This window comes from Leiobunum rupestre, chromosome 4, assembly GCF_980474605.1.
Source record: "Leiobunum rupestre chromosome 4, qqLeiRupe1.1.hap1, whole genome shotgun sequence".
Classification (NCBI taxonomy): Eukaryota; Metazoa; Arthropoda; class Arachnida; order Opiliones; family Sclerosomatidae; genus Leiobunum; species Leiobunum rupestre.
The window spans coordinates 55372218-55391936 of NC_143387.1; the positions used below are offsets into that span (position 1 = coordinate 55372218).

Genomic DNA, 19719 nt, shown 5'->3' on the forward strand with positions numbered 1-19719 from the left:
GTAATATTACAATATCTACCCTTCTTGTCCCAGACTAATTCAAAACTATTTTGTCCAATGTTTGACTTACTCACTTCATTTCTTAAAATAATTATTGTTTTAAAAATTCACAAATTTAAATACCAAAAACCAGAATATATTAAAAATGAACATTCATTATTTGTATTTCAAATCGTTTTAAAATGGTCTACTCTCAATTTGTGTTTTTAAATCGAATTTTACAAAAAGTGTCCATTCTTACCCTCACTCACCCTATATGTTATACACAAATTTCCAATAATCGCAAGCCCGTATAAGCGATCACAACCTGCGGTGCGCGCTAAATAGATTAGGAATAGGAGGCACAATATGACACCACGCTTGAAATGCCAATTCCGCCACCTAAGATACCTATCTGAATATAAATATTTTATCTCTCTTTATAGTTAAATTGAAATTCTTAATTAAAATTAAAAATACATTAAAATAAAATAAAGTTCGCACTTAATTAAATTGTAAAATCAATGAATAAAAACTGGAACTTTCCTAATTGATCATCGACGAAAAAATTGAAACCAGTTTCTGTACGCCCTCCCCAGGTGGCGCGCTGAAACATTCACCTTGGAATCTAGAAAACTCCGAGATCAGTTGCCCCCCCCCCCCTCCGTATTATAAAAATTAAGACATCTGACCTTTTCCTTATTAAATAGATGATACGAGGCGGCGCTCTCACGAAAAACAATTGCTCTATAATTAATGCCCCTCCGTGAATTTTTATTAGCAGGCAGCGCCATCTACGAAGAGCTAAAAGAAATTAGCACCCCGAGGCTAACGTGATCGCTCTTTCATTACCGTTTAATAATCTTGTCAAAAATTTAAACAGAGCCCCCCTCAGGTTTGCTTTTGTATAAAAGTGGTCCGAGAGATTATAATCGCCCCCTTTGATATTACGCTTGGGTAGACCCCAATTTCATATTTTTTGGCGAAAATTGAAGACCTACAATACACCCCATCACGATTAAACATAAAGTTATTCTAAATTTATATAAAAATAAAAAAATATGCAATCTTATTACGGATTGTAGAATAAAATGTAATACAACATTATAGCAAATACCGAGGGGCAGGTCACTTACATTTTGGGCACGTCTTAATCATAGTAAAATGATTAAATCAGCGTAATCGTGGTTAAATCAGGGTAATCCAGATTAAAAAATTTAATAAGGATTAGAAAATCTAATCACGATTTAATCAATCTAATCACGATTTAATCAATCTACTCACGATTTAATCAATCTAATCACGATTTAATCAATCTAATCACGAATTAATCAATCTAATCACGATTTAATCAATCTAATCACGATTTAATCAATCTACTCACGATTTAATCAATCTAATAACGATTTAATCAATCTAATCACGATTTAATCAATCTAATCACGATTTAATCAATCTAATCACGATTTAATCATTCTAATCATGATTTAATCTTATTAATCAGGATTTAATCAATCTAATCACGATTTAATCAATCTAATCACGATTTAATCATTCTAATTATGATTTAATCTTATTAATCAGGATTTAATAATTATAATCAGATTTAATCAAGTTATTCAAATGGAATCATATTAATCACGATTTAATCATTTTAATCACGATTTAATCAAATTAAATCATTTTAATCACGATTTAATCAAATTGAATAATTTTAATCACGATTTAATCAAATTTAATCATTTTAATCACGATTTAATCAAATTTAATCATTTTAATCACGATTTAAACAAATTTAATCATTTTAATCACGATTTAATCAAATTTAATCATTTTAATAAGAATTTAATCAATATAATCGGTCGAATCGAGATTTTGTAATTAAAATCAAAACTAAAGTACGATAATTTAATATTAATGATTAATATTGATGGTTCTATCGCAATTGTGTTGGATTCTCGTTCTAATTTCTAATCGCGATTTAATCGTTTCAATCAGGATTTAATCATTTTAATCAGATTTAATCATTTAATCATGAATAAATCAGAATTAAACATTCTAATCATGATTAAACTTTATTTAATCAACATATTCGTGATTAAATTGAATTTAATTAAAATAATCACGATTAAATCGGATTTAATCTTTCGAGGGTTGCGTCGTTTATCAAGGAAGTGACCTGCCCCTCGGAAAATACTAAGTATTTATCATTTCAATTTACCCTTCATGTCGTTATTTTTGGTTTATTTATAACTGTTTAAAAAATTATACAATATTATTTTTATCGTAGTTCTAAAATATCGTTTAAACATCTTACTTTACACCAATAAATTGCCATAATAATTTTTCTTCATATTAAAGGTTCTTTTTTATCCGAAAGTAATTTACTATTTTCAGGGTTACCTTTCGGTTTTCCAAGACCTTTAAATGAACCGATTTGAATTAATTTAACGATCGAAAGTATTTAATAAAAAGCTTTTTAAGCAAAGTATAAACCAATAGAATAAGAAAATTCAAAGACAATTACGTTATTTCATTTCAGATTAAAAATATCAATAGTCCGAATAAGACGGTTAAGGTATTTATAAAATAGAAGAACTTAAAAATATAGTTTTCATTCATGTTTAAAACATGAGTTTTCGAGTTTTGCTGGAAAGCTTTGGTTTTTAAACGTGAATTAAAACTATTTTGAAAATTTTTAACTCCACGTGGAGTTCTTCTATTTTAAAAATACTTTAACCGTAAGGCTGGTTTTCACTGGGGCAAAAACGCCACAACGGTGAGACGCGACGCAAAAGTATTGCATTAGGCCTAACGGGAGTTTTTCGCGTTCACTGTCGATGCGTTTTTGCCCTAATGAAAACCAGCATTTATACATATTAAACCATGGACAACAAAAACTTTTATATCTATAATAGTCTGAATACGGGAATAGCACCTAATTCCTGGTCGAATATGCCGCGAGTGGGAGTCTCGAACCGGAAGAGAGAGGTCCCGACGACTGAAGACGAGCGCCGACGATAAACGGAATAGATTGAGAGACAGACAGAAGGGAGGGTGGTCGGTAGGCGCAGCAGCCGGAGAAGCGAAACGCGGTAAAATGGGGGCGTGGATGTGCGCATAATGTAGCTTGGCCCGCTACGCCAACGGACCAATCAGAGGATGACCCGCCAATCCCGATTTAGCCGCGGGTCTTACATTCATAAGGACGCGTTGGGCGCGAATCAACGCTTCATATTATAGAGAAGAGAGAGATTTTTTCTTCATTTCATTTTAGCCGGCGGCCGACAGTCTTTTTTTCTTCTCCTTCTTTCCGTCGTCCACCACCAGAGGGCTCGAGAGTCGCGCGACGTCCGCCGCTCTCTCGACGCAGCAGCACCGTCGCTATTGAAAGGACCTCCTCAAACAAAATTATTACGTAGCTTTCTCGGTGAAGAGGGTGGAGTGAGATAATAGCTAACACTTGGCTTCGGGAAACGAACGCCGGAAAAGACACGCGATAGAAGAGAGATAAAAACAACGCCTACTAGAGTTCTCGCGACGGTAGCGCGCCGAGAAATATATTCGTCGAAGCTCGACTCCGAGAAACAATAAGAATATAAGAAAGGGGGCCGTTCTTACGCGAAACGCACGCCGGAATCGCGCGCGCGGCGGGAGGGGGGTCGTCCCCCTCCTTTCACCCAAACCGAACGATAATAGTGTTAAAAGAACACCCCCCTACCGAAGGTTAAGGGAGTTAAAACCAAGAGGGGGGGGCGGAAGATGTGAGATATTACCGGAGGGGGGAGGGGTGCCGTGCAGTTCAGTGTATAAGGGCGCGCGCGGTATCGAGGAGGGGGGAAGGAATTCATCTGTCCCGAGGGGGTTGGCACGGGGGGGGGGCGTCGATAGAATCGCTCGTATCTAGTTTCTCTTCGAAAAAGCGGAGTCTCATTACACTATTATTGGGCCCACACGCTACATGTATAATTCATAGTGGTTTTGGGATTAAAGGCATTCGCGTATTTATGAGCCCTACCAACACCTAGAGCTCGTCGTCACCGCCAAATTATGTAATATATCGGCGGACAATTACCCGAAAATCGTCTCCGATGAAGATATCACTAACGCCTCCGCCTTTATCCGAGGCGATCCCCGCGTGGAACTACGGCGGAATGTACCCCAACGTCACCGTGAGTCAAGCTTATCAGGCAGCGGCTTTTCTGCGATGTCCCGGGTCCCAGGCCGGAGTGCCGCCGCCCCTGCACCCGGCGGGACAGGCCGGGTCGCCAGCCGCCAGCCCGCCCGGCTCCGGCGGGACGGCCACCCCGCCGGCCACCTCCGTCTCTTCCTCCTTCCTCGTCGAGAACTTGCTGCGGGACAGGGCCGCCACGCTGCTGGCCCGGCCCGTGCCCTTCAACGGCGGCGGGAATTGCGCCGGAGACGGCTGCGCGGCGTGCGGGTCGTGCGGCGGCTGCGGCCCGCGGGAACTGCGCGGCTCCTCGCCCGGGACGCCGGCGCCCAACTCGCCGTCGAGCCCTTCGAACAATCAGGCGACGGTGGCGGGCGCGCTCATGGCCGGCCTGCCGACGAAGATGCACCCGCGCTCGTCGCCCGACGATCATGCCAGCAACAGCGTCGGACCTTTCTTGAAGTTTGGCGTCAGTGCGATTTTAGCCTCGGACAATCGAACCAGTTACTTCAACAGTAAACCGCACGTCATCATGTCTACTTCCGGTGAGTTCACAACCTCTCTTTTCTATCATTTAAACTTTCAACTTTCAACGACGCGCGATGTAAATCTATTCGAGGGACTAACAGCCGATTACGGGCAATTTATGAAACTGATAATGTTAAACGTGTAATCAGTTGCTATAGTATAATGTCGAAGCTACAGGCTCGTACAATGACCATCCCGTCAAATCTATTCTGTAGTCAATTATAATACACACGTGTTATTAAAGGAATTCAAAATCAAATTGTTCAGTTTTCTAAAAATGTATTTAAATCATTTTGGTCAGTAAAAATTTTTCTCTAAATTCCCATTTAAAATTAATCTAAATGAAATTAATCGCGTCTAGAAATAGACTTTGCCAATATTTTATTAGGAATTTTAATTACTATGACATTCCTATGACAGAATTCGCATTTATTAAAGGTATAAATTAGTCAGATCAGATCAGACAAAAAGAAATATAAATACCAATATTTCGTTTTAGTTGGGCCAAGTCATCGGATAACGAAATCAATTAATTATAACCTAAACAAAATGAAAATTTATATGAATTAGTAAATTTCATCTTTAAGTAAAATCGTTTTTAAATTAAAAATCTTAAAATATAGCGTACATTTAATAAATAAATAAATAAAATAAATGTCAAAATACTGACAACCCGATAATTCAAGTTCTTAGTTTATTAAAATATTATATATTATCAAGAATGTATTTATTTATACTCAGTATACTGACATTTTGAGTATAAATAAATACATTCTTGATATTATATTATTATTTTATTTTCAAAAAATGAAATTAGAAAACGCAATTTATGAAAACGTTTGATTTATAAAATAAATAATCCGGGGTAAATAATTTACAATATTTGAAAATGATCCGTTTCCGGTTAGTTTTCTCTTTCATTTAACCATATTTAATTTGAAATTGATCAGGTTAAGTCCACCCTAAAAATAGGGAGCATTTAAACTTCATCTTGCTTTGCATTTTGCGCTCTGAATAAATGAACTGTAACTTAACATAACATACGCCTCCGAAGAGTAAGGGCCCCCACAAAGGATTCGGGAATCATTGTCTTCCAGCATGAGAAGGGGCCCCAGATGAAAATTGTCCCGCGTGATGAGTAAGATCCCCAAAGAATTAAAACAAAATTGTCCTCCATGACGAAAAGGAGCCCCAAAGGATTCTGAAAAATTGTCCTCCATGATGAGAAGGTCCTCCCTCCCGATGATTCTGAAAAAATTGTCCTCCATGATGAGAAAGCCCCCCCTCCCGATGATCCTGAAAAAATTGTCCTCCATGATGAGAAGGCCCTCCCTCTTGATGATTCTGAAAAAATTGTCCTCCATGATGAGAAGGCCCTCCCTCTTGATGATTCTGAAAAAATTGTCCTCCATGATGAGAAGGTCCTCCCTCCCGATGATTCTGAAAAAATTGTCCTCCATGATGAGAAAGCCCCCCCTCCCGATGATCCTGAAAAAATTGTCCTCCATGATGAGAAGGCCCTCCCTCTTGATGATTCTGAAAAAATTGTCCTCCATGATGAGAAGGTCCTCCCTCCCGATGATTCTGAAAAAATTGTCCTCCATGATGAGAAGGCCCTCCCTCCCGATGATTCTGAAAAAATTGTCCTCCATGACGAGAAGAGCTCCCAAAGGATTCCGAAAAAATTGTTCTTCGCGAAGAGAAGGGACCCCAAATTTATCTTTAAAAATTGTCCAGCGTGATGGTAAGGGGCCCAAATATTTCTGTAAATATCGCCCTCCATGATAAGAAGGGACCCCAAATGATTATGGAAAACCTCCCCCCCCCCCTCATGAAAGACGAGTTTCGCGGGCAGTCCACAGAAACAGTTAGTTACACCACTGAACCTAATTACCAGTCAGGTTACGGTTGACTTACTGAATCAATGGGTATGTTAGGCGTTACCTTACGCTTTATTAGAATTTATTTATTTCGAGTAATGTCAATTAAATCAGTAATTTGATAACCAAATCGACCATTTGTTTAAAAATTTTGCAATACACGGAAGTTAAATGATATTAATTAGGGGGAAAAATTAACACCCACTAATTGATGGTGCAATAAAAAAAACAAGATAATATTCACTCGTAAAACGTTTGTGTACTTGATTACTGATTTTCCCAAAATAAATTGTGATTTCCAGTAATTCCTCGCAGTTTTTCTGTGCTTTCCAGTGACTCCTCACAATTGTTTCCCAATTATTTATCACAAATTTTACGTAATTTTCAGTTATTTATCAAAATATTTCTGTGATTTAAATATTTTATCACATATTTTCTGTGATTTAAATTTTTTATCACAATATTTCTGTGATTTCCATTTATCTATCACAATGTTTCTTTGATTTATAGTTATTTATCAAGACATTTATGTGCTTTCCAGTTATTTATCACATATTTTCTGTGATTTCCAATTATTTATCACAATTTTCTGTGCTTTCCAATTATTTATCACAATTTTCTGTGATTTCCAATTATTTCTCACAATTTTCTGTGATTTACAATTATTTCTCACAATTATCTGTGATTTCCAATTATTTATCACAATTTTCTGTGCTTTCCAATTATTTATCACAATTTTCTGTGCTTTCCAATTATTTATCACAATTTTCTGTGCTTTCCAATTATTTCTCACAATTATCTGTGATTTCCAATTATTTATCACAATTTTCTGTGCTTTCCAATTTTTTCTCACAATTTTCTGTGATTTCCACTGAATTCTTTCAATTCTTCGTTGATTTCCAGCGCTGTTTACGCGAGTGATCGACCACCCCCTCGATAAAACAACTGCACGCGGATCAACATCAAATTATCGAGTTACAATCACAATTTAGATAACATTGTGGAAAGGACACGTGACTATCAATCAAAAATAAATTAATGGCGTATTATTATGGAAGTAACGTTATATTGGTCCATTATATTAATTTGTTTTGATAGGCACTGTGTGTAATAAAAAAAACCCCGCGGAGTATATAAATAATTCATGAAAAGAATGGCCGCGGGCGAATAACAGCATAGTGTACGATAGAACATTAAATAGCACCGCTTGACTAAGTGTTCGGAGGAATAATGTATATAGAGAGAGGTAAAAAAATTATCCCACTTATTAAATGACAAATTGAAACGAGAGAACGAGAGGGGAATATCCGATCGAGCTAATTAAGTACAAGCGCGCGTAATATGGCTCCAGCCGAAACGCGTGTTCTCACCTAGTCACCATCGAGTGCCGACTTATTGGCGTATAGATTGTTGATTCGACGCGGTTACGCGTTTGAAATTGACACTTCGCCTAAAATCCAAATAACTGAAACGATTTATATACGTAAGCGCTTGGTTTATGTTAACGGGGATATCAAAGGAAATTCGACCTTTAAATTAAAGTACTTTTAATTTATTATCCCGACCACCCGAATTAAAGGCAATAAAAGTCGCTAGATGATTTGGGCCTGGGGTGGTGTCTTTGGTATTATCCTATAGCTGATTATTATTATTAATAACACTGGATGTTGTTGAATCTCCGATATAACTATTAGGTCGAGCTAGTATCGTGGTGGATGGCAAGATATGTTTCGCGAGTGATGCGAAATTACTACACTTTGATCTTAGACACACGATGTAGAAACTTATTATTGGATTTTGTAAATTTTATTTTAAGAATACAACTATTTTGTTGATGCGAAAATATACTACGCTTTCATCTTAGACACGATGGAGAAACTTACTTAATTTCGTACATATTACTTTATATGAAGATAACTATTTTGGTGATGGCAAAATATACTACACGAAGCGTATTTAAAAATTAAAAATATATGCACGAATTCATCCATTTAGAAAACCAAAATATTTGAAAAGGGCCTATCTACACGTAAATGGTTTATTCACTTTTTTAAAAAGTTACGGTATTACATCAAAAACTATACAGATATATCTACAATTTAAACCAGCCTCGCTCGACCAAGAAATAAACAGAATAATTTTCGTTCCACAAACATTTAGTTTCTATCAATATACACAAAATTAAAACGTTTTGAAAGACGTCAATTTCGAAAATTATATTCGCAAGCAAATTTCAGAATATGAAACTTAATTCCACTCTGACGAAAATTGACGAAAAGTGAGCTTGTTTTCCGTGATTGCTGCCAGAATTTTGACAATTACACTTTGGCAACTAAAAATAATATCCAATTGCATGCCCAGTCGGCGTGGTGCAAACTACACATTTGACTTTTATTAGTAATTTTATGCAAACAACTCTACGAAAACCTGATAAAAATTACCAAAGATACTAATTTCTCTGAAAAAGAGAAATATGTACACGAAATGATATTAAATAGAACACTTAAACTTTGAAGAAATAATTGTATTCACGCAGGGCCGGATTAAGACTTTATGGGACCCTAGGCCCAAGTTCATTTTGGTGCCCCCTTTTAATAGCGAGCGAAGTGAGCTAGGCGCTTCCTCAATTTATAATTGAGAAATGGAAGGAAAATTCATTTTGCTGCCAGATTTAGTATGTCGTCAGGGGCTAGACGGCAGTCCGTCAGAGAATGTGACAATCAAACGTTTTTGGTTCATAGGGGTGGACGCATTTACTAAAATTACTCCGGAAAATATTTTGTGAAAAGCAAATGATTAAAGTTTTGTACTTTTATTTTTTTCGATCCCTCTTGGTGCCCCTTGTAGGCTTGGTGCCCTAGGCCCAGGCCTATTTGGCCTATTGGTGAATCCGGCCCTGTATTCACGTTAAACATACAACAGGTATGCAAGTTTTGAACGATCTAGTTATTGGGTAATCAAATACTGAACAAGTGAATTTTGTACTCGTCGGGTAGTTTATATATAGTAACGATGGGTGTACAAATCAAATATTAGTTAATCACCGAAAAATTGTGATAAATATCTAAAATCACCGAGATATTTGAAGTAAATCACTGTAAATCACCGACAAATTAACTCTAATTGTCCTACAGGAGCGGATCCAGGCCATCAAGTAAGGAGGGGCGATCATGGGCATTCAAAAGTCGTCTGCTATTTCTTCACAAATTTAGTTGGCAGGTATTAAAGGGAATATAACCTCAGGTATTTGGTGTGGAACACCAACGTTTGAAGCTCTGGCCGCTCTTGCCTTTGGCTTTAAAAATGTTTGGCGCCACTGTACAGGGAAACTTTAAAAATTAAAGGGGTCTTCCATAAAGATTGCTTTGCTGGTTATATTCCCTTTAAAGTAGATGGCGCTATCGTTTCTAAGCTCGAAGCCTATATGGAGCGTGAAAATGTAACGTGGAGCTCTCATTTTCGTTTGCTTAAACGAAGTACTTTCTACAACTAGAAAGTCTAGTATACTCTAGTCTCTATAAATATATTTCAATAACTTCAATTTTTTTTTGTTTTTTCAAGTATTCTAAGTGGGGGGGGGGGCGATCACCCCCCATCGCCCCCCCCCTATGGATCCGCCCCTGTTGTCCTAAGTATTCCAATAACTGGATATAATCTGAGAAGTAACTGGATACCACTGAATTATTCTGAGAAGTAACTGGAAATCAATGAAATATTCTGAGAAGTACTGGAAATCACTGAAATATTCTGAGAAGTACTGGAAATCACTGAAATATTCTGAGAAGTACTGGAAATCACTGAAATATTCTGAGAAGTAACTGGATACCACTGAAATATTCTGAGAAGTAGCTGGAAATCAGTGAAATATTCTCAGAAGTAACTGGATACCACTGAAATATTCTAAGAAGTAACTGGAAATAACTGAAATAGTCTCAGAAGTAACTGGAAATAACTGAATTATTCTGAGAAGTAACTGGAAATAACTGAAATAGTCTCAGAAGTAACTGGAAATAACTGAATTATTCTGAGAAGTAACTGGAAATAACTGAAATAGTCTCAGAAGTAACTGGAAATAACTGAATTATTCTGAGAAGTAACTGGAAATAACTGAAATAGTCTCAGAAGTAACTGGAAATAACTGAATTATTCTGAGAAGTAACTGGAAATAACTGAAATAGTCTCAGAAGTAACTGGAAATAACTGAATTATTCTGAGAAGTAACTGGAAATCACTGAAATATTCTGAGAAGTAGCTGGAAATCACTGAAATATTCTGAGAAGTAACTGGAAATCACTGAAAATTCTGAGAAGTAACTGAAAATCACTGAAATATTCTAAAAAATCCTAGGAAATTCGGAAACATTTTAAGACATCACCGTAAATCAAAACCTTTTTTTTTAAAAATCAGTAATCAGAAGTACTAAAGTTCTACTCTGTTAATCCAAACTAAGTATAACGTATCAATTATTTTGCGAAAAGAATTATTTCGAAAGAAATTGCGCAACATTTAACTAAATACATAAGCTAACTAAAACGCGTAAAATGGCAAAACATCGAGCCGAGCAAATGCGTATATCATTTTCACTAAACGGGTTATGAGAGCCCTCTTTAGGCGCTGATCTCCGTTGCCAACCACCCCTTGTTAGGACGCGTTTATATACCCATCGCCGTCAGGGCTCATAAAAACCAATTAGGATTCATTCCGCATTAATTAATAGTTGGGGATAATTTCGGAACGAATTATAAAGATTATACAACAAGCGAAATTTATATGAAAAGTATAATTATATAAACGCGAAAAGATGAGAATCTCATCAAATATGGGTATGGTGTACAACGGTGAAATTTCCTACAAAACCCCGAAAAGTTCAAAAAGTCTACCTCTGGCTCCGCGGCTGGGGTAACAGAGAAATTTGGTTTTAATCGCCGCGGGGCAGGTGGCGCCACGTTACTTAGGATAGCGTCTTTAACACGTAGTTGGGCGCTAATTGCGCCCCCCTGTTAGACAAAATTGCAATTACCCTCCCATCGAGGGGGAAAAACTATACGCGAGAGCTAATTTTTACCATCATGAAGTGAAAAACTCGTTTTTTGAACCTTAAAAAATTATACGATACGTTGTATGGTCCGAACCATAGTTGTCAAAGTTAATTATGTTAAATTTATATTCAATTTGAACTTAAATGGTTTTTGGTAGCGTAGATGACGGGCCAGGTCAACTGCTTCTCCTATAAACGAAACAGAGTATTATTAAATAAGCAAATGACTGGAATCTGAAGCTTATAAACATTTGCTTTGAAATGTCAGCGCCACATGTCCAAATTGTGAAACGCTTTTTGGAACCTTTCCCGAAAGGTTTGAATACGAGTAGCTCAATTCTAGTCTCTTATTAACTGGTTTAAAAATACCACGTCATTTTCCGTTTTTTTCAAATAGTCTTTGATTTTGAAAATAGAAAAGGGATTTATCATTTCAATTTTTAACAGTAGGGAAGAAACGTTATTTAGTTTTGAAATTTCTGAACCGAATCTTATTTCGCCTTGAAATTGTCCAAATGAATGTCTTTTTTTTATTTGTGAAACGAATGTTAATTCGTTTTGAAATGGACGAAGCTATTCCTTTTTCGTTTTGAAATGAACGAAACTATTCGTTTTTCGTTTTGAAATGGACGAAACTATTTGTTTTTCGTTATGAAATGCAGGACGAAACTATTCCTTTTTCGTTTTAAAATGGACAAAGCTATTCATTTTTCGTTTCCAAATTTCTGAAATGAAACTATTATTAGTTTGTTTTGAAATGGATGAAGCTATTCTTGTTTCGTTTTGAAATAGCTGAAATAAATATTTTATTTCTTTTTGAAATGGACGAAACAAATGTTATTTCTTTTTGAAATGGACGAAACAAATGTTATTTATTTTTGAAATGGACGAAACAAATGTTATTTATTTTTGAAATGGACGAAGCAAATGTTATTCCTTTTTGAAATGGACGAAACAAATGTTATTTCTTTTTGAAATGGACGAAATGAATGTTATTTCGTTTCAAAGTTGCTGAAAAGAATTGTATTTAATTTCAAAGTTGCTGAAAATAATTTTATTTCGTTTCAAAGTTGCTGAAAAGAATTGTATTTCGTTTCAAAGTTGCTGAAAATATTTGTATTTCGTTTCAAAGTTGTTGAAAAGAATTGTATTTCGTCTCAAAATAACTTAAAAGAATTGTATTTCGTTTCAAAATTGCGGAAAGGAATTGTATTTCGTTTTGAAATGGACGAAGCAAGTCTTATTTGATTGCAAAATGGGCGCAAAGTAAAAGTGAAATGAAAAATTGCGGATTATCTTTGTAGAATTTGGGCGATCTGTCTCGTGTAAGATGAACAAGCAAACCAAGCTTTCGAGAGAGCGAACTTACAACATAGCGTCAATTCCGATAATTATTAGTTTCGAAAAGGTGTAGAGGTAATAAGAGAGGGTGCATGATGGATAATGTTAGTTTATAGTTTTGGAAATTTCCGCTCTCTCGAGAGAGTTTTGCTGTTGGATATCTTAATTCAATATAATTAAGTGTTTCGTCGTACGCCATTAATTTGAGATTATAGAAAAAAGTGGAGACCTTTGGCGTATGGCTGTTGTAAACATCGTACTCGATCAAATTGAATCTTTTTTTATCAGCGAAGTAGTTGTTATAAGATTTTCTCGTGTTACCAGTTAAGAAAAACATACGGGTATAGAGTGTTGTCGTCTGATACGATTTGAAAACTTGTAACGTCACAGCTGTAGTGTTAATAGTGGCCGCCATGACAGTTACCGTTTTTTATCAATAGGCAAATTACAATGGTGACGTCGCAGGGTTTCAGACGACAACACTCTATTCGCGATCATTTTCTAACGATGCCAATTACGTCAATGGAAAATCACTGTGATTATCTTCGAAATGGTCTATTATAATTTTATATAAACCAAATAAGTTCAGTTAAATACACGTTTTAATTAATTTAATAAAATATAAATATGTTAAAGAATAATTTTAAAATTAAAATACGTAGAATTTAAGATTGTTTGGTTTCAACTAACAGCGCATTCTGCTAAATATAGTTTGGGTATTTTAAATTCGTGGCTTAAAGACCGACTACATAGTTGTTTGGTTTACTCGGTCTTTTCACTGGAAGCTGGCTATGCAGGTAGCAAACTTCCAGTGAAAAGACAGAGTAAAACGAACAACTATGTAGTCGGCCTTTAACTACTTATAATATAACGAATTCGAAGAACAAGATCACTTAGGCTTGAGTCACAAACGTTTGATATATATTACATATTAAAATTAAATATATATAAATTTTAATGTTAAATCTATACAAATGTTAAAGTTAAATCTATACAAATGTTAAAGTTAAATCTATACAAATGTTAAAGTTAAATCTATACAAATGTTAAAGTTAAATCTATACAAATGTTAAAGTTAAATCTATACAAATGTTAAAGTTAAATCTATACAAATTTTAAAGGTAAATCTATCTAATATTCAACTTAAATTATCCAAAAGTTTAACTTAAAACTATATAAACGTTTAACTTAAAAACAAACACAAGGAGAACGCTGCTAGCCTTTTAAACACGCTAATGCAGTGTTGTGTACAAATTTCATTGGATGAACCTTAACGCTGAACGTTTTACGGAAAGGGGGAAGACAATTTCCGAATTTTCCCCTTCCGACGGCAGCAGGCGTTAAATCGTCTAACCAATGAAAACTGTACGCGAGAAAATGCACGACTTTTGACGGGTTGCGTTCTCCTTGTGTGGGCAGCAGTGTGAGAAATAAGGCACTATCACAGGCCAATCGCCAGTTTAAAAATTAGCTGGGCCAGTTTAAAAATTAAATGCTTGGGGTGTTAGTGGCCCTGGTGACCACTTAATTAATTCAAAGTTTTCTCCCTTCAAGATTTATAGTTCTTTATTTAACACTCCAAAATTTTGAAATACCCATAATAACTAACCTACTAAGCCTATGCCCTAGCACATATTGTCAAGATAATTTGACCATAAATTATGAAAGCCTGATTTTGAAGGTTAAAAATGGTAAGTGGCCAGTGGCCAGTTTTTTAATTAAACTACCTAGGCTCTACTGGCCACGGGTTCAGTTTAAAACAATTCCTTGTTCCTCAGCCTAGTGGGCAGTGCTGTGTTTGATAAAATACGTGTTTGTTGCTCCTACATGCCACGCGAGCCAACAGCTCCCATACACCATGGGAAGCGGGAAACCTAAGAACTCGACGGAAAACTCCTATAACCCGTGGAGAGAACTAGCAAACTGAACGCGGAAGTACTGGTTCCGAGTTTAAATCCCTTTAAATACTAAAGTTAAATCTATTTAAGCTTAAATTAAAGGTGCTACAACGAATTAGATAATTTTCTGAGTAAAAAAATTATCCTCATAACTATATCATATAATCCTAGGCTTTAGCCATATAACAAATTTGAATTAATCACACGCGTAACTTAATTCTCTTTACGAGAAAATTAATGAATAGTTAAGTTAGCAGTGCTATATGTGTTGTTAAATTGTAGGTTAAAAAGTGTTGGGCCCAAACCGATATGAAATCGGTATCGGTCACCGATATCGCGATTTTCCCGATTAATCGGTTCGCGTCTAAAATACCGATTTTACCCGATTATAAAAAAAACCTTCCGATACCGATTTTACCCGATTTTTTCCGATTATTTAAAAACAATTTTCTTAAAGTCCTGGTAGATGGCGCCACTAACCTTGACCATTTGAAGTTCAAACTTCAGTTGCGGCATGGAGAAATGGCGGTGGAGAGGAAGAGACGCCGTTTTCGTAGATCGAGATTTTTTTTAAATCGGTAACATTAGTATTGGACCATTGATAATGAATTGTAAAATCGGTATCGGTGAAAAATCGGTATTAGTGGACTTCGGCAAAAAATCGGTATCGGTGAAAATCGGTAAAAAATCGGGAAAATCGGTATCGGTACCGATTTGCCATATCGGTAAAAAAATCGGTATCGGTATCGGTTGAAACATGAAATCGGTATCGGTATCGGAATCGGTTAAATTACGATATCGGCCAACCCTAACTTAAAATAAAAACTTCGTTATATTTGAATATATTTAAATATATGAAAATATAACGAAGTTTTTATTTTAACCTACAAATTATCTTTACGAGGTTATATTGATATGATCAAAATGAGAACGTATAGCAAACGTGTTTTTCGGGCGATCCATTCGAAATGGGACAAGCCGCGAATTGACACATTTTCTTACAGTCGCGAAATGATCAAAAACGTAATCGGATGATCGTTTCGAAGAGTTGGGCATTTCTAAGTCGCGGTTTTTGTCTGTCGGCCAAATAGAATAGAGACAGGTGGCGCGGTGTACGGCGCAACACGCCAGAACCGGTGTCTCTTGATTAGCATTTAATTAGTGGCTCGAATGTCTTTCGCAGTTTCGAGCAGCCACCTCTAGAGGGCGTCCGCGTCGCTTTGTGTCGACGCTTTTCTCTCGCCTTTATTGGCTTTTAACACTCCCCTAATTGAGCAAAGATGAGAAGGCGTTCGCTGTAACGCTCATTTTTGTCACATTTTGTTTCGCCGAAGCGCCACGCTCACCCGCTACTACGGTCAAAAGGCAACGACCAATCCGCAAACACCTCCGATAAAGGTGCCAAGTGACGGGGGAAGTGGGAAAAGTTCTATTATATTTACCTCAATTTGGCGCGCGGCCTGCCTTTTATATTTAGATTTTTCCCGCCAAGTGAAAAGGGAATTTTTATGATTATATATCGCCTCCGAATAGAAATGGAATTCTAATAAACCCGCGTCTGTCCAGTTCCGTTTAATTATATATATACATATCCGTGGAACGGGGGAAACTGGGTTTTCACTTTAATTCGCAGCGCGCGGGTGATGATGGTTGATAGTGGATTTCCAATTGTTCGCGAATTAGCGAGCGTGCTTAACGAGGCTCGTATTTATCACAATTAACACGGCTTATTTATGGGTTTTCTCGATTCCGTTCTCCAGTTCTCTTGTTATTTTAGACCCCCTCTTCGAAATATTTGACTTCTATAGGGGCCCTGATGTCCCCTTTAATTCGGTTTCTGTCGGTCCACTCCGCGGCTCATGCTTTTGAAATTTAAAATTGAAAGATGGCCTTTAATTTCGACGATTGCACCCGTGCAGTATCGCGGGGGGGGGGGGGCAATTGGGCCTGTTTTTAATGCTTTTTGCTGCCACTCGCTGTTACCGAATGGCCGCTGAATTCGTAATCACGCCTGATTGGTTTTATTTTTCGACGATTTTAATTGAGGTGTCAATAATATTAGGCGTACCTTTTTAAAACTTAGAACGACTGGAAATTAAAATTGCGAACGAAATTATTCATCCAAACCCAGTTCTTAAAACTAATATTGGTACAAATAAAATTAATGGATTTATTTGGAGTCAGACTAACTGTCCAAGCAAATTAATAAAATAAAACAAATTTTATTATTTCGGATTACGTATCTCTGTTTTTACCCGTAAAACGATAAACAATATTTAGCTATCTTCACTTTCCGCGTGTTTTGGGAATTCCGCTTTTCAATCCCTCTACCGTGTTTTTCGTCCCTGATTTATACGGAGTATAAAGTGTTCTAATATTTCGTGGTAGTAATTCAGCAAGTTTACGCGGGAAATTGTTTGTTAGAACCTTCTTCGAATCATCGGTAATAGTTAGTGTAGGGAGCTGTTGGCTCGATCGCGTGGCATGCAGGGCTTGCCACCACCCTCCTACGCGTTGTAACCCGGCCACCTGAATTAATGGCTTCAAAAGTCGCTTGATGACTTAGGCCTAAGGTGGTGCCTTGGGTATTAGCCTAGCTGATGTTGATGATTTTTTTTTTATCTTTAAGGAACGCACGCGAGCTAATTTACATAAGGCAGTAGGAATAGAAGCTACCGCGGACTTTTCACTCTAAAAGTCAATTAACAGCGCTCGTAGTGTCCAAAACATTAAATTTGTTTGACATTATTTAAATAATTTCGCAATTTTCTATTCAAATATCAAGTTTAATTATTTTAATAAAATTATTCGTAAAATAAAAGTCATTTATACTTAATTTTAACAAGAACGTCTAGGAGCGAGAACGATTATGTGAAAAGGGGGGAAGGAAAAAGGTCACCGACGCGCGCTTCAATCGCCTCGTAAGACTGATTTGATTGTTTTAGTGGGAAGGAGCCAAATACAATTTTGATTTCAATAAGAAAAATTCAGTAAAGGAACGTTATAATTAAACGTCTTTAATTACTCGCCATCAAAAACCCGACGCCACGACGATAAAAATCGAAATAAAACTCCATAAATTTATCCCAATTACGAGACGTGTCCGTACTTTGCATCGAAATATTGGCGTTAAATTTACCCCCTAAAACGTGCAAACCTCTAGCTGGCTTATTTAAAGTTTTCGGCAATCTTATAACAATCTAAATGGCCGACGCAAAAATTCATAATTTCCCCTTCGCAGCGAAAAAAATAGGCGTTCGAAGAAAACCCACGAAAAAGCGATTTATTTGATGGCTTTATATCGTATTAAGCCTGGTTTTCACTTGGCGGTTTTTGGGCGAAAAAGCCCGGCGTCGACGGAAAATGGGCGAAAATTTCCGTCGACGCCGGGCGGAAATTCCGTCGGTTTTCGGTTTTGTGTGGCGATTTTCATTTCTATTTTTTTCGCTCAGTTGGGCGATTTCGCTCTTTTTCAACCAATCAAAAACCATTTTCGAAAGGTGACTGTGACGTCAGGGGGATGGTTAATTTCCCGCTTCTTGCATCCGGGACTCGGCCACGTGCTTTTCTGTGTTTTGGAACGTGTTTTTTTTGATACCCTTGTTGCCTTCTTTTAAAGTATGTTTCTTTCACACAAACCGATCTTTCATAACTCATATTTCTTTGAACACGATAGATCATGTAAAATAACATTAAATTTAAAATGCTTACATGAGCTTTAATCAATAATTCACTATTATGATCAGATAAATCATCCATTTTTAGGCCTAGGCTTAAATCTCCACTATCAGACGAAAACCGACGAACTCGCTGCCAGAAAGAAATCGCTTTATTTCCGCCCTAAAAAAACGCCAAGTGAAAATGCTAAAACGCCGACAGCGAAACGTCGAAAACCATATCGCCGACGTCAAACTTTCTGTCGGTGATTTTCCGCCAAGTGAAAACCAGGCTTAAGAAGGATTTTCATGATCTAATAGCGTAGCTCTAAACGCCGCGAACATATTTTGGGTAGAAAACGTTCGAAAAAGAGGGGTGATTATTTTAGGACCACGGACGCTGGATAATTCCCGGATTTAGGTGTATTATATATTTTGTTGCTGCAGAAATTAGGCCTATTATTAGGAGCAATTTTCGCCGAAATGAAGACTTTCGAAGGGCCTCGGCCGAAAGCGAAGGTGTCGGCTTCGTTGACGTTGATGGCTTACTCGATCGGGAACCCATATCTCTCAATTTCGATCATGAAAATAAGACTCGTATTACCGCTAAAGAATAATCAAATCCAAATTGGTTCAACCTTTTTTTAACTGTTTCTGAATAGTTGGAATAGCAAAATCCATTGGCCAATAAGTAAAAAGATTGAATATGCGAATAAAACTAATTAATTTTAGCGATAATTAATCTGTCTTTTTTAAATTGTTTTTAATAAATTTAAACTTACGCCATAATTTTTTATTTCATCTGACCGCATATTTTTCCACCTAAGGCTTAGTTTTCTTCCAAAATATTTTGGTATTTTTTTAACGTTTTATCTTAAAAGTCCTTAGGTTGAATAGAACAATTTCACATAGTTTGCTTTATGACGACTCTGTAAGCGAAATTAAAATTTAGGTGAATACGGGGATTTGAATCTAAAAGTGATTGTGATTTTCACTTGGTTTTCTAGTTTTTACTTTTGTTTTTTTTTAAGATTTAGGTCTAATTTTCGCGCGCGGATTTAGAGATTTCTAAATTCATTTCAAGGTTTTTTAGTAGAGTGGGTAAGGAATTTTGAAGAATGTCCATTTTAAAACTTTATGGAGACAATTTCAGCGTCCTAAAAATATTGACAAACTCATGCAACTTCACAGTCGTACTTTCTAAAAACGAAATTGTAGAAATTTCCAG

At 36.5% G+C, this 19719-nt stretch overlaps 1 protein-coding gene across 1 annotated transcript in view; it reads left to right on the forward strand.

Moving 5' to 3' along the window:
- The first annotated feature begins 4070 nt into the window (after positions 1–4070).
- The window catches only part of Dbx (homeobox protein Dbx), a 49767-nt gene continuing 34118 nt past the window's right edge, over positions 4071–19719 (forward strand). The window contains exon 1 of the mRNA XM_090171061.1: positions 4071–4695. Within this exon, the coding sequence (XP_090027187.1) occupies positions 4071–4695 (625 nt within the window). The remainder of the gene's footprint in view (positions 4696–19719) is intronic.